Source organism: Onychostruthus taczanowskii, unplaced genomic scaffold, assembly GCF_017590055.1.
Source record: "Onychostruthus taczanowskii isolate IOZ18803 unplaced genomic scaffold, ASM1759005v1 scaffold28, whole genome shotgun sequence".
In the NCBI taxonomy this organism is placed as follows: Eukaryota; Metazoa; Chordata; class Aves; order Passeriformes; family Passeridae; genus Onychostruthus; species Onychostruthus taczanowskii.
In genome coordinates this window covers 6,216,102-6,229,589 of record NW_024500128.1, presented here as the reverse complement: position 1 = coordinate 6,229,589, position 13,488 = coordinate 6,216,102, and the positions used below count along the sequence as shown (strand labels likewise).

General features: G+C 40.0%; 1 protein-coding gene across 1 annotated transcript; it reads right to left on the bottom strand.

Annotated features, from left to right (window-relative positions):
* Positions 1–3,372: 3,372 nt before the first annotated feature.
* Positions 3,373–10,159, bottom strand: LOC121337579. The gene is made up of 5 exons (XM_041407726.1): positions 10,012–10,159; positions 7,411–9,282; positions 6,520–6,645; positions 4,537–4,662; positions 3,373–3,410 (listed from the first exon to the last, which is right to left on the bottom strand). The coding sequence occupies exons 1-5, from the start codon at positions 10,157–10,159 to the stop codon at positions 3,373–3,375; spliced, it is 2,310 nt and encodes a 769-aa protein (XP_041263660.1).
* Between the last annotated feature and the right edge of the window lie 3,329 nt (positions 10,160–13,488).

Here is a 13,488-nt window from a genome sequence, read left to right as displayed (position 1 = left end):
GCAACTCATAAAAAGTAACATTTCAAAATTTAACAATTCCAATAGACTAAGATTTATAAGAGCTCTTTTAACAGCCAGGGCTAGAGTGCTGAGAAGCATGATTCACGTCATCATTTGGCATTTTAAACAGTGCCAAAGCTGTCATTTAAGATAAGTCTTTTAAAAATATGTAGACTAGAGATAAATACTAACACCCCTTTAGATTAATGAAAAACAGTTCTATGTGGAAGTAAACCCAGAAAGCAGGATAGGAAGTTAGAGTCTTGAAAAACTGACTAGCCTTATTTTGTAAATAATAACCATTTAATGTTTTTGTTCAAAAAACATTTTTTTCTGGCATTCTTTATAGATGTCGATTTCCATTTGAATGTTCTGTTGAAGCCCAAGTGATAGTAATAACATAATTATGTAGTCCCATGAAACTAAATAGGTGTTAAATGCAGCTAAAACAACCCTCAAAAAAAAATATAGCTTCCCAGGTCTTTTATCTTAATACTCTGTATAATTTTTGTAAGAAAGGTATTTCAGGTAAAATACTGATACTTTCCTTATTTCTTTGGCCATTCAGTTAGGTGGGGTTTATAGTCTTTTTGAGTGAGACAGCCAGTGGCAGCAAGTCAGGGGAAGCTAAGTAATCTAAAAAAAGGAATTTTTTTTTCCTTGGTACGCCTTCAGTTGGCATGCTATGAGTGTTACAGGCTTTTGGGGTTTGGGTTTTTTGTTTTTTGCCATTGGCTCTGTTCTGCCTTTGTTTGATTTTAATAGAAAGACCTATGGTTAATATTTTCCAGTATAAGGCAGAACACCAGACATTGTAAACGGGAAAAAAATTTATGCCATCCAGGTGCTACCAATTTGAAAACCAAAATACAGAATTAATACCTGGCCAGCCAACAGAACCCAGAGCTCCACATCAGTAATTACACCACACCCACTTTGCAACAGAGGTTTCAGTTAGCTACAAATAATGATTTAGAAATGCTGAGCCACAGACAGTAAGTCTGTCCAAACAATGCTCTCAGTATGGCAATCCCAGAGGCCTCTAAGGTTTGTTGCTGGTGTGCCAAGCAGCAAATAGATTCTTCATCTGCCTTTCAGGAGATGCTGCAGGAAGCATGTGAAAACTTCCAAGGCAATGCAGTACTGCGACAGCTACAAACTCACAGTACTGCCAGCTCTGCAGTGAGTCACTGGGCAGTCAGTCTGGCTGCAGTGGGAACAAAAGCTGACACGTATGTGCATCTGCAAAACTAAATCTCACCGTGCCTTAGTTACCTGGCTGAATAAACAAGAGCCTGGGCTTGAACTCCCAGCCTTTTAAATGCAGTTTGTGAAGCATGACCTTTTGACTCACTGGAACATTAGTTTCAGCTGTAAGTCAGTTAAGATGGAATCCACAAATTGTCCATGCTGCTGAATGGAAAAAAAGCCGAGCAGAATAAATAGTTTTTAAGGTCACAGGACTGGTACTGTTAGAGTACACTACACTGCATATCAAGAATTATTTCTTGAACACTGGAGCATTCACGCATACTATAAGTATCGGGCATAGCACAGGTATAGTACAAGATATAACCTGTTTAAAATAGCATTTGTTTTCAGAAAAAGAGCAGTGTAAACTCTGCTACTGCTACTCCTTCTCGTCCTCTCAGGAGCATCATCAGGCCCTAAATTACTTCTTGCATCTGAGTAGAAATCACACTGAGTAGTGCAAGACCTGTAAAAGGATGACCAACATGATAATTTAGAGTACCTGTCAAGTATTACCTATTCCCAAAAGTAAGAAAGCCATCTGATTGTGAGGTCATGAGTATTGTTTTATAAGATAAGCAGCAAAAGATACAGCTAAGGCTATCAGCAGAAATGAGTGTTAAAAAGCTCCATGCTTGAATTCCTCATTTTATTATTTGATGTTCTGGTGCAGAGATTTTGTGCAGCACAGAAGCCAAATCAGGATTGTTAATGCATTTATTTTCTTTCATTGCTTGAAGTAAAAAGGAATCGAAAACTTGTCATCACAATGACTTCTTTCCTCTAACAGCTTGTGGTAAAGGCTGTAGTTATAGCAGAGCTTTAACAATTAACCAGATGGTATTAAAAATAATAGAGAGATGGGATCAGTTGGGTAGGGAAACATCAGTACCCCTCACTAAGAAGGAAAACAGCATAACTTCAGTTACAGGTCAGACTAGTAAGAGGTAGGGCCAAAACCTGAACAATCACAGGAAATGCTACTTTTATCCATGTTGCTTACTCTAGGGCACAGACAGAATAAGAACATGGGAGAGGAGGCAAAAGACAAGTTCTGTCTGTCCATCCACCCCACCCTTTTTGAAGGAAAACTAGATGTGTGTTTTGTTGTTGGTTTGGGGGGTTTTTTTTGTTTCTCTGTTTTCTTCACTGACACTATCACTTTATTTGCGAATCATTCAAGGCTGGCAATATCATATTTAGTCTTCTGACACATTAATAATAGCCTTCATAGACATGGAAAAATATACATATTTTTGAGCTATCCACCTCATCTAGATCAGTCTGTTACCATTATTCCTAAGACAGCTCATCACAGACCTGATTTTACCATCTTAGTTCTATAAAGAGACTTCCAGGAACAGTATCAGCTGTAAGTCATAGAAGTCATCAGTGAGAAGTCAGAGAACAGGGCACACCACTAAAAACTTCTGTTTTACCTTTCAGATCCATATCTCCAGCTCAGAGTCTCCATAAAGGACTCAAAACTGTCCAGAGAAAAAGGGGAGGAGAGGGAAGCATCACATCAACTCAATGCTTTAGTTTTAGTCCTCAGTCATGAGAGTAAGATCTGAGGAACTGCCTTGAAAGTTTAAAACAGCACTTGACTTGATACAGCTGTAACTATATTCCTTTACATGTTGACAAAAACAAATCCATCTGATAGAAAAGAGTCATGTACTTATGTCCAGATGTAACCTTAAATAAAAATAGGTATATTTTTATTCATAACAATATGACTATGAGATAACATGGACAGGCTTCACAGACCTGAGAGTTTAAGGACAGGGCAGCAATAACTGTCACGCTGTAATGGCAGTTTTGCACATACATGGCCATCTCAAGTTTTTTTGCTACTGTGTAAAGATGGAACACAAGAAGTCTCAAAGTGCAATTCTATGAAATTTATTATTTAAATAGTGGATGTGCTAATTATAAAAAGGTGACTTTGGTGTTAATACTTCATTCCATTTTGTGTCCTCAGTCTTCACAGTGTCACTTCGTGCCCTTTTAGAGTGAACAGCAACTTACAAAATATATAATAGAATAATAATCAAATCTTGGATTTATACAAAGAAACCTTTGGTATTCTTCCCCCCACTTCTGCCCCAATATTTGCAATTATCTCTTCTTAGAGAGGGACTTCCTTGTTCCGTGCCCTAAAAGTAAAAAAAATAAAGTTAAGGTATGTATATATTCCACCTCCAAACTATGTCAATTTGCTTCTGAAAAAAGACTAGATACTAGTGATTGTCTTTTCCTATTGCAGGCACTGATGGTTGATATTAGAATTATGTACTCAACTTCCCAGCTAGTATAAAATGTGCATGAGTGGTTTTGGACTTCAGAATATCCCAGCATAACAGATAAGAAAGAGTTCCATATGAAGCTCATATCATATTCTCAGTGTGCTCTTACATAGTTGAATGTATCCAAGAAACATCAGCTATTTCTGGGGAAAATACAGGAAGTGTTTTGGGATTATGCAAGTTTCCTGGATGCTTTTAATAAAAGCTGGTCAGCAATTAAAGGTTTAAGACCTATGTTTGAACAATCTATCTTCAGGGCTGATGCAAATTTTCACTAGTAAGGTACTTCAGCCTAAGTTTGTTTCCAACCTTCCTTACATTTCCAAGATGAAATTCTAATCCTTTGTCTATTATATGAGAGAGAGAGAGACTATCTTTTACTCAGGTTCATTTTTCTACTCTAACTTATTCTTTTCCAGAAAGAAAACTGATCTTTCAGATAGCTTCTTGTATCTACTGACCCTTTTCAATTTATAACCCTTTCAGACTCACACAAATGCACAAAAGCACATTTGTTGCTGAATCGAGTTCATTTTGGTTTTTCCCTGTCTTCCTCCATAATAACCAGAAGTTCCTAATCCATAAAGTTGGAGATCTTAAGAATTATCTATATGCATTTGTGTTATATCAAATTACAAATCATTTGAGCTGAGGCAGATAAGCAGCTTAAATAAAAGCATATACTGCAAAGTGACTCAGGACCCAGCACTTTAAAAAGACAGTACAGCAGTCTGAAGAGCAACTAGACTAAAACTACAACAGCAAGTTTCAGTGTGGGTTTCCTCCCCCATCCTTACTTTAAGCAAAGAAGAAACCTAACCTGGTCAAAGCTACACTGGCATTCATAGCAAGGTGATTAAGCGCCGAGTTTAACTTTCACAAACTATCCAGCATCCCTTCAGTTCAAACCAAGAGCGGTCCCCAAGACAGAAAAAATGCTCGTAACAATTTTTGTAGCTTGTCACTGTATACCAACCCTTGTGTATGCTGTGTTTAGGCAGCTCCCACATTTCTACTTCTTCCACCTCGTGTCTCGTGTCTCTGTGTTTTGAAGGTGGCTTGCCCATTCTTTTCTTCTTCAGTTTAACCAAAGGTGGGCACACTAAATAACAAGATACGAATGGTGTTATTTCTCCAATGCATAGTCTCAAGGCAAATTTAACCATGACTTTCACCAGCTGATCTGTGGTGCTCCTCTTCCTCCCTCCCTTTTTTGTACCCATTTTAAGTAGCAGATAAAATTGACACTACATGTCAAGCAAGTCTTACGCATCTACAGCATTTAATGACTGTCTAACCAAAATTCTGAATGCATTGTATTTTGGATCATAATTTGGATAGGTGTTAATGTGGTGAAAAAGGAACCTAGTACATTGGATAATTCTGCCTTAGTTCACTTTTCAGGTGTTCAAGACTAGTCGGTGCTGTCCAAGTGACCCAATTTACCCACTGTCTTTAAAAAACTTCAGACCTGTGAAGGTGTGCTCTACAAGTAAACTGCTCAAGCAGCCAAATTTAGTGCATGATATTACTGCTAAAGCCATATATCTTGTTTAGACAAACCTCCTTACTTGCAGAGGACTTTAATTTGAAAAAGCAGGTACTGATATAGGCAATGTTTTTAAAGAGAACGTAATTTTAATAGCACTTCAGAGACATCCACTCTCAAAAGCAGCCTTCAGAAAACACCAGTTCCTGCTTCCTAACACTGAATGTGATGACTTCTTCAAACTACCTGGCCTAGGAAAAGAGGAAAAGTAAGGAAGGAATAGACCAAACATCCTCAGTTTGCTGCACCATCTATGAATTCAAAGATGCAGAAGAGACATGCTGAAAGTTAAAGGTAATTTACAGTTATTTTAGAACTATTACCATATTTTTATACATTGTTGTATTAGAGCCAAGAGCAATGCTGCTAAAGTAAAATGTTTTCAACTCTTATAGAGCATGCTAGCATTAAAAAACAAAACCCTACAACACTGAAGTCTGCATGTAGAAAACCTCCAATGCAAGAGGCAAATAATCCCAAACCCCAATATGCTCAAGCAGGAAAGCAATGTAGAGAAAGAACTGAGGAAAACACTATCTACTTGGTTGTTGATATAGGAAAGCTGACGTACATTATCAGTGAACTGAAGAGAAGCAAATCAGGCTGTTCTGAAGATAGCCTCACACCCCATTATTTGATAGGCTGATCTTCTGGGTTGTGTTTCGAGTATCTCAGGATACTCGAAACACAACCCAGAAGAGTGGCAATACCCACACTACAGCAAATTCTGTAGCTGTTCCAACAGCACCTACACTCAAACACCTCTGAAAAGCATCAAAACCAGATCTGAACTCCAAGTAAGACGTTAAATATAAAGAAGAAAAAACAAAACATTCTGCTTCATTAGCTATCTATCTAAGCTATCACTTTGTTAAAATAACTGATTTCTTCATCTTTTCTTTAACTAGATCACAATGATTTCCACTCAATCTTTCTTTAGCGGTGTCAGGGCAACTGTGTAATTTTTCTGAGCCTTGGTATATGAAGCTGCCACATAGAACTCCCTACACGTTTTACTGATCAAAGTTAGAAACTACCACTGTACATGCTATCAAGAGTAGCATTATCTGTATAAAGAATTAATATTACAGTTTATGGCAGTAACAACTTCGCATGAATAAAGGCTTTGCTTTGGCCACATCAAAGCATTTAATGTTTTGATTTCCTATAAAATTACCTTTAAAAAAATCCCCAGAAGTGTCTCTGATGCACCCTTATTACCCTGTTTCAGCTTGAGAAGGCAATAAATATATCCAAGATACACTGATTGACAGGCATTTTATCAATACCAAAGCAAGAAGGATTAGTTTTATTGTTTTCAAATCTTATTCAACTATCACATGCTTGCTATTTTGTATCATATCCTTCTGGGTGTTCCTTAAGAACAAAAACACACAGAGAAAGTTGTACCTTGTTCTTTGCTCCTTGCTGGAGCTGAGAAACTACCACGTATTTGGCTGGTAAATCTGGGTTTAGCACCACTTCTAATCCAGTACTCTTCAGGTAGTATCCCCATATTCTCTCTTAACAGCCTTCCTAATTAAAATTAAAAGAAAAAATTAAGGTTAGTATTTAGTCTTGGTAATGCTGGTGTACTGTTTGATCCACAAGCCACCTGCTGAAGCAACCATATAACCAGTGACAAACTGATAACTCTTCTTATTCTCAGTTTACATTAATCCAATTTCGAAGAGGATCTACCATGGTATAAATAAGATGTTCTTTCCCAGGCCACATTTAATACTGCTTCTCACCAATTTTCTCAAAGTACAAAACTGTTTTTGCTAAGAGAGCAGCAGCTACAATTTAAAAAAATAAAAATTGTTTGACTCCTCAGCTGCAGGAAAGTTACACAGGGTATGTCCACCAGATTATAATGAATTTAATTCTGTTTAATGCACCCAGCATTAGTCTGTGATAGGAGAGTCAGAGTGTATAAACTGAAATGCAAAGCTTCTAAGATATTAATAGTCAATACATCATCCAAATAACCTTAAACTCTACAAATTAATAAATTGCCACTAATGTCAGAGAGTTAAGTATCTCAAATCTAACACAAAGGAGAGTCTCTGCATTATTCTCTGCTGACTGTAAAAATACAGAGTCCCTATGCAGTAGCTAAAAAGTTGCAAACTTCCCTCTGCTTCCAAAAGTGTTCTGCAGGATTTATGGCTCTTGGCCAAATTTGAAAATACAACATGCTCTAATCTTCCCACTAGTTTAAGCTACAATATGAAACTGCAATTAGGTGTTCTTTGTGTATGCTACTAATGAGCACTTTGTCCTTAGCAATTAGCTCACCTCTCAAGAATTTCCGTAGCATTCGCTGGTGTTCAAGTCCTTCTCTTCTTGTCATAGGCCTCTTTCTTCCATAATACCCATAGTCACTGTACACAACTTCATCTTGTTCTCTCTTCCTTGGCTTATAAATTACACCAATGTTTTCAACAAGCCCACTCCTAGTTTTTATTTTCTCTTGAGCTGGCCAGCTAATTAATTGTGCTGGTACAGCATTTGTAGATGGTTTCCAAAGCACTCTCTGGCCAACTTGGTAGAAATTTCCTTTACTTGGCCTCAAGATGCCATATGGAGGGGCTTCTTGAAAGAAATACTCAATTTCATCTATGTCATCATCCTCATCCTCGTCATACTCATCCTCTCCATCTTCATCTTCCTCTTCTCCCTTCGCAGAATATTCTTCAGAGTCCTCAACTTCTGACAAGCTCTTAGTTGCTTTTTTGTTGGGAGAATCAACTTCTTTCCTACTAGAGGACCTAGAAAGGGCTCCCAGCTTTCTGCCTTTACTGGAAGCCTCTTTGATCTTTGTGTTTGAAGAGTTGACATCTTGGTCATTGAGGCTGTTCACCTGCTCCTTTCCTACCACTTCATCTACATTAGGGGATCCACCACGTTTAAGTTGCTTTAAGCCGTCTGTACTTTTCTGAAGAGTATACATGCTTTTCTGAAGCACGTTGTCAGGCACAAAATAAGACACTGGGGCATTATCAGTTGATGAGCCTTCCTCTCCAGACGACATGTCATCAGAAGACAGACTGATTACACTTCGAGGCTTCATTTGTGGCAAACAAGCATTGTAGTTTGTGTCCATACTGTCCAAACAAGCCAGGCAGCTGCTAGAGGGAGCAAACTTCTCAATTGATTTGTCACACCAAATACTTTTTTCTGTCTGCCTTTCATTGGTTGCATTGTGGCTTAAATTCAGCTTTTTCTGCTGAAAGTCACTCATTACCTCCATATTAGATGGAAGTAGTCCTGCTTGTTGAATAAAGCTAGGCTCTTCTTGAGAAGTTTTTGATCCTGCAGCCCTTTTAGTGGTAGATTTCTTAGCTATTACCACCTGTTGATCTACACCAACAGATCTTGTCAACTCTGTGATTTGCACTGCCATGGTTTCACCTGGGGGGGATTTTGCCATCTTTTCTGCATCCAGCTTAACTTCATTATTTTGGACATCTTTCTCTTGCACAGCTTCAGCACGCTGTTTGGCAGCGACAACAGCTTTTCTCTCATCTAAGGAAGCTCCTGGCAGCATATTCTCCCCTTTGTGAGGGCCATATAGCAAGCCTTCACATGAGCTAAGAGAAAATAAGTCATGTGGCACTATGTTCTCTGGAACTGGTTTACCACTTGCCACATCATACAATGGGATAGTTTCTTTAAAGGACTTCCACAGCTGAATAGCTGGAGAGCCATTTCCATATTCTATCCTCACTTCTTCCTTCTCAAAGGCATAGCTTCCAGTAGGAAGATTTCTGTACTGTGTAGAGCTGGAAGGGTTCTTATTATGAAACTCTCTGTCTACCACAATAGAAGAGCCAAATGAATCTTGTTTCTCTGAAGTGGTTTCAGTCTCTGTACCTATACCAGGAGAAACACAGGCTGTATTTCCTTCATCACAACCTTTCGTTTCTGTACGGATATCTTGATGCCTTTTTTGCTTGCTTTCAGGCTGTCTAGGATCAGTCTGTGTTTCTTTTGTCTCCATTTTCTTCCCAGAGCTATTATAATGCCTAAATCTTGTTGCATGATAAAACATAGGGGAAGTTGGGGCAGCATTAAAATAAGGCCTTGGGTGCTGTGGGACAAAAAGTCTAGGGTACTCATGGAGCGCAACAGAATAAAATGGAAAATATGGATTTCCACTTCGGAAGCCTAGACATTGGTGACAAAAAGAAAAGACAAATATCATCTTTCTGAAATAAGTAATCCTGAATCAGAATTACTAGACAGAGACAGCTACAAGATCAGACACATATGTAAATAAAACACTCCACCTTTCAATTCTTAGAAGCAAATCTGGTGCAAAAAACAGAGAGAGTTCTTCATTAGGCAGCAGCTTATCTCAACATCTACACTTCAACCAGAGCTTAACTTCATCCCTTGGAACATTCACCAAGTTGTATTTCTGTGCTTTTTTTGGCTATTTCACAGACTGTTGATATAACATTGATTTTGAAAAAGACAGCTCCAGATAGAAGCTCACATAGGTATAGCACTTACAAGGTGTATTTAACAATATTTTTCTTATTTTCTTAAGTTTACATTTATCCATACCTATCATGCATGCACATGTGGAATTCACATATACACACACATATTAATTGCTAAGTGTATTCTGGAGCTCTGTGTCTGCAGGATGGTCATTACTTAGTATCTGCTTAGCTTCCATTCTCCAGAAGCAGATGCTTTCCACCACAGAAGCTACATATTTAAGGCACAATTAACGTAGTGCTACTGTTGTCAAAAATCTGATATACTAAGTATTAGTCAAACTCTCAAGAGTTACTGCAAGATACTGTTACTCCCAAGATACTGCAAGAGTGGAGGAAAGTATGTAACTAAGTAAGCAAGGATCCCACAGAGGGCTGCTGTTTTCCTTACCTGGAGCAGGTACGCAGTATGGACTGTATGCATAACTGAGGCACCATGGATTTGCATAAGGCTGTTGAGCTGATGACTGAGCATAAATAAAGGGTCCTGTGTGGTTTGTGGAATATGATCCACTTTCTGAAGTTGAGGCAGTATTCATTTTTCTTTAAGCACTGAAAGAGAGAAGTAATCATTACCAACCACTTTAAAAACTGCATGACTTAATTATTTTTATGCTCTGTCAGAATTTAGCAGACATTCCACTCCCTGCCCAATGAAAACATATGTTTCCAAAAGGAAGCTGCTGTCTTCCAAACAGAGGGTAACAAACTGACATGCTATCAAGGTCAAATATTTCTGTTGGGCTTTGCTAAGCAAGCTTTTGTACACAGCTCCCAATGTTAGTCCTTCAAGGCAACCTTGTAACATGCTCTAGAGCAACAGAGCTTCAGTAGTCTGAGAGGCATACATCTCTACAAGTAATATCCCAGCCAATTAAATAAATTAAAAAAAAAAAAAAAAAAGCCTTCAATGAATTAGCCTTAAGCAAGAGGCCACACACACACAAATGGTAAAAAAAAAAAAAAAAAAAAAAAAAAAAAAAAAAGCTCAGCTTCACACAATCAGACATTTAATGCTTCATGAAGAAAACACTTTTAATGCTAATGCATGCGTTGTTACACATTACAATAAGAACTCCATTAATTCAGGATTTGCACTTTATACTATACTTAAGAACAACAGCTAACTAACGTAGTAAACCAAGTATTTCAGTGACACCCTGCTTCCTACGCTTAAACCAAATGATAGGTAGCAAAAACAACCCCCCCAAAATCCTTATGTGTGAGTTTGCATTCAGAGCCGTATAAAATTCACAAGACAGAACTTCCTCCCACACTTAGATGTCTCCTCAGTTAACTAATACTTGCAAGCAATACAACACTATCACACATAACTTACAAACAAAACTCTAAGAAATCAGAGAACACAAGCTTAACACCTTAGAAGACCCAAGCGCTTCAAAGTTACAAAAAAAAAAAAAAAAAACAAAATTATTTTGAGACCTGTTACAAACTAGCACACGGTTCAGCCTAGAGTTTCAGAATGCTTTAGGAATGCTGGAACCCTCTTCAGCTTCTATCTAGGGTGGCCAGTGCAGCTCTTGAAAGCACCAGAAAGCCTACAGACTCCCTCAGGCCAAAGAATTACTTTGACCTTTGAGAAGGAGAGTGGTGTAGAAAAGGGGGGAAAAAAACCCAACAACAACAACAAAAAAAACCCACCAAACAAAACCCTCTAGAAGAACTAAGCTATTCCTCCCTCCCCATTAGAGCCACAAAACCTAAAGTCCAATAATAATGCTGCTGCTGCTGCTGCTGCTGCTGCTGCTGCTGCTGCTGCTGCTGCTGCTGCTGCTGCCGCCGCGGCCGCTCACATCCCTACAAAAAACTAACCACCTCCTCTTTATGGCAGGCAGCTGCTACTTGTCCACTCCTCCTCCCACCTGAGGCACATTTAACAGTGATGCAGGGAGTGTTTTTCAATCATTGTGTGGGAGGAAAATCAAAACACAAGGATAGGAATAGTTGTAAAAGCCTTCATCTGTTGTACAGAAAGCTGGCAGTCTCATCTTGCAGTTGTTTAAGCTGCATCTGGTATTTCCCTTTTATAATGTTGGAAATTACTTTTTTTTTAGGGGGAAAAAAAAGGGAAACATTACCAATCTTTTGAATCAAACTGCAGTTAAAAACAATTCTTTCAGGGAAAAAAAAGGGCAAGTTTACATTTATTTTCAGGGTTTACCAGTTGTTCAGTACTGAGTAAAGGGAGCAAGGCTCTTCCATCCTAACGTGGCTGAGGGGGCTGACAAATGCAATGTTATTTCCATATGAACAGAAGAAGCACTTCTTCCCATACAGTGTACTTCACCACGTGTCATGGGAATTTATGAAATGTGAAGCTGCAATTTGAGTCTACCCTGCCTTTTTAGAGGAGACTCTGAGTTGCTGCTCTGGAATTGCACATCTCCAAATGAGAGACTACTGGTACAGGGGCACGTGGAAGGAGAGGAAAGCACAGTGCATGTGCTATGCAGGCTGGTGAGTGGTTAGGCAAAAACAAGGGGGTATGGATGCTTAGAGATTCTTTGTATTCCTCTGTTGGGAAGTTCCCAAAATGGATGTGTTTTTTCTTTCTAGAACATTCAGATTAAACACATGCTTTTTACCAAAACACAAACTATAAATGTTTGGGAAGGGTTACTGATCCATTCCTTGCAGACCTTCCCAGCCGAAGCTTGTCCTTTCCGCTGACAGCAGCTCTTGCACTTTGTATGACTTGTAGCAACAGGACAATGAGTACAAAGTGAGATGGGAAATTTAGGCTGGATATTAGTAAGAAATTCTCAATTGTGAGGGTGGTGAGGCACTGGAGCAGGCTGCCCAAGGAGGCTGTTGAATGAAATACCTGGAAGTGTTCAAGGCCAGGTCAGATGGGGCTTTGAGCCACCTGACCTAGTGGGAGGCGTCCACGCCTGTGGCAGGGGGGTTGGAACTCGATGGTCCTTAAGGTCCCTTCTAACCCTTAACATTCTATGACTCTGTGACTTGTCTGGTATGCTTTAAATCCCCAGCTCTGCTCTGCATCCATCATACTTTCACCTCTTTCAAGTGCACTTCCCAGCCCTTCTATTGGTGGATGGACCCAAAGAGAAATAAAGAAAATAAGTGACACTGCATGGCTTTTAAAACGGTATATGTTCGCAGGATTTTCCTTTCTCTCGTACCTCCCTTCAGCCTCCTGTGCCCCTGTCAGTTCCTTCCATCCCAGAGTAAGTTCCAGTCCCCACAAACCTCAGGTGAGCTTTGCTTTTAGGGCAGCAAACCCACACTTGGCCAAAGGGTGTTCCAGGACTCCAGGGGGACAGGACCCAGCTGGGTGTTAACCCTGAAGCCCACAGGTTGCAGCAAGTCTGGAGCACAAATCCTGTGAGGAGCTGGAGTCGTTAGAAAAGGAGAAAAGGAGGCTGAGGGCAGATTTTATGGCTTTCTACAGGTCCCTGAAAGGAGAGCGTAGCCAGGCAGGGTCGGACTCTTCTCCCTGGATACCATCGACAGAATGAGAGGAAACGGCACCAAGTTTCGCCAGGGGAGGTTTAGGTTGGACATTAGGAGGAATTTCTCCACAGAAGGAGTGATTAGACATTGGAATGGGCTGCCCAGGGAGGTGGTGGAGTCCCCGTCCCGGGAGGTGTTTAAGGGAAGAATGGATGTGTCGCTCAGTGCCAGGCTCCGGATGACAGTGCGGTGTCCGGTCGCAGGTCGCACCCGGTGATCCCGGAGGCCTTTCCCAAGCCGCTGGATCCTGTCCCTCTGCGGGCCGCGGCTCCCGGCAGAGGGCGCGGGGGCCCCGCTCCATCCCGCGGGAGGCGCCGCTGCCGGGCGCGCGGGCAGGGGGCGCTCGCGGGCGGGAGAAGGGACAGGAAAGCGG

Excerpts from the sequence above, each read along its gene's own strand:
- LOC121337579 (XM_041407726.1), bottom strand. The coding sequence starts at position 10,159 with ATGAATACTGCCTCAACTTCAGAAAGTGGATCATATTCCACAAACCAC. Across the intron at positions 4,663-6,519 it reads AGCAAGGAGCAAAGAACAAG|TGTGCCCACCTTTGGTTAAA; the intron begins GTACAACTTTCT and ends CTTGTTATTTAG. Across the intron at positions 3,411-4,536 it reads TAAACACAGCATACACAAGG|GGCACGGAACAAGGAAGTCC; the intron begins GTTGGTATACAG and ends TTTTACTTTTAG.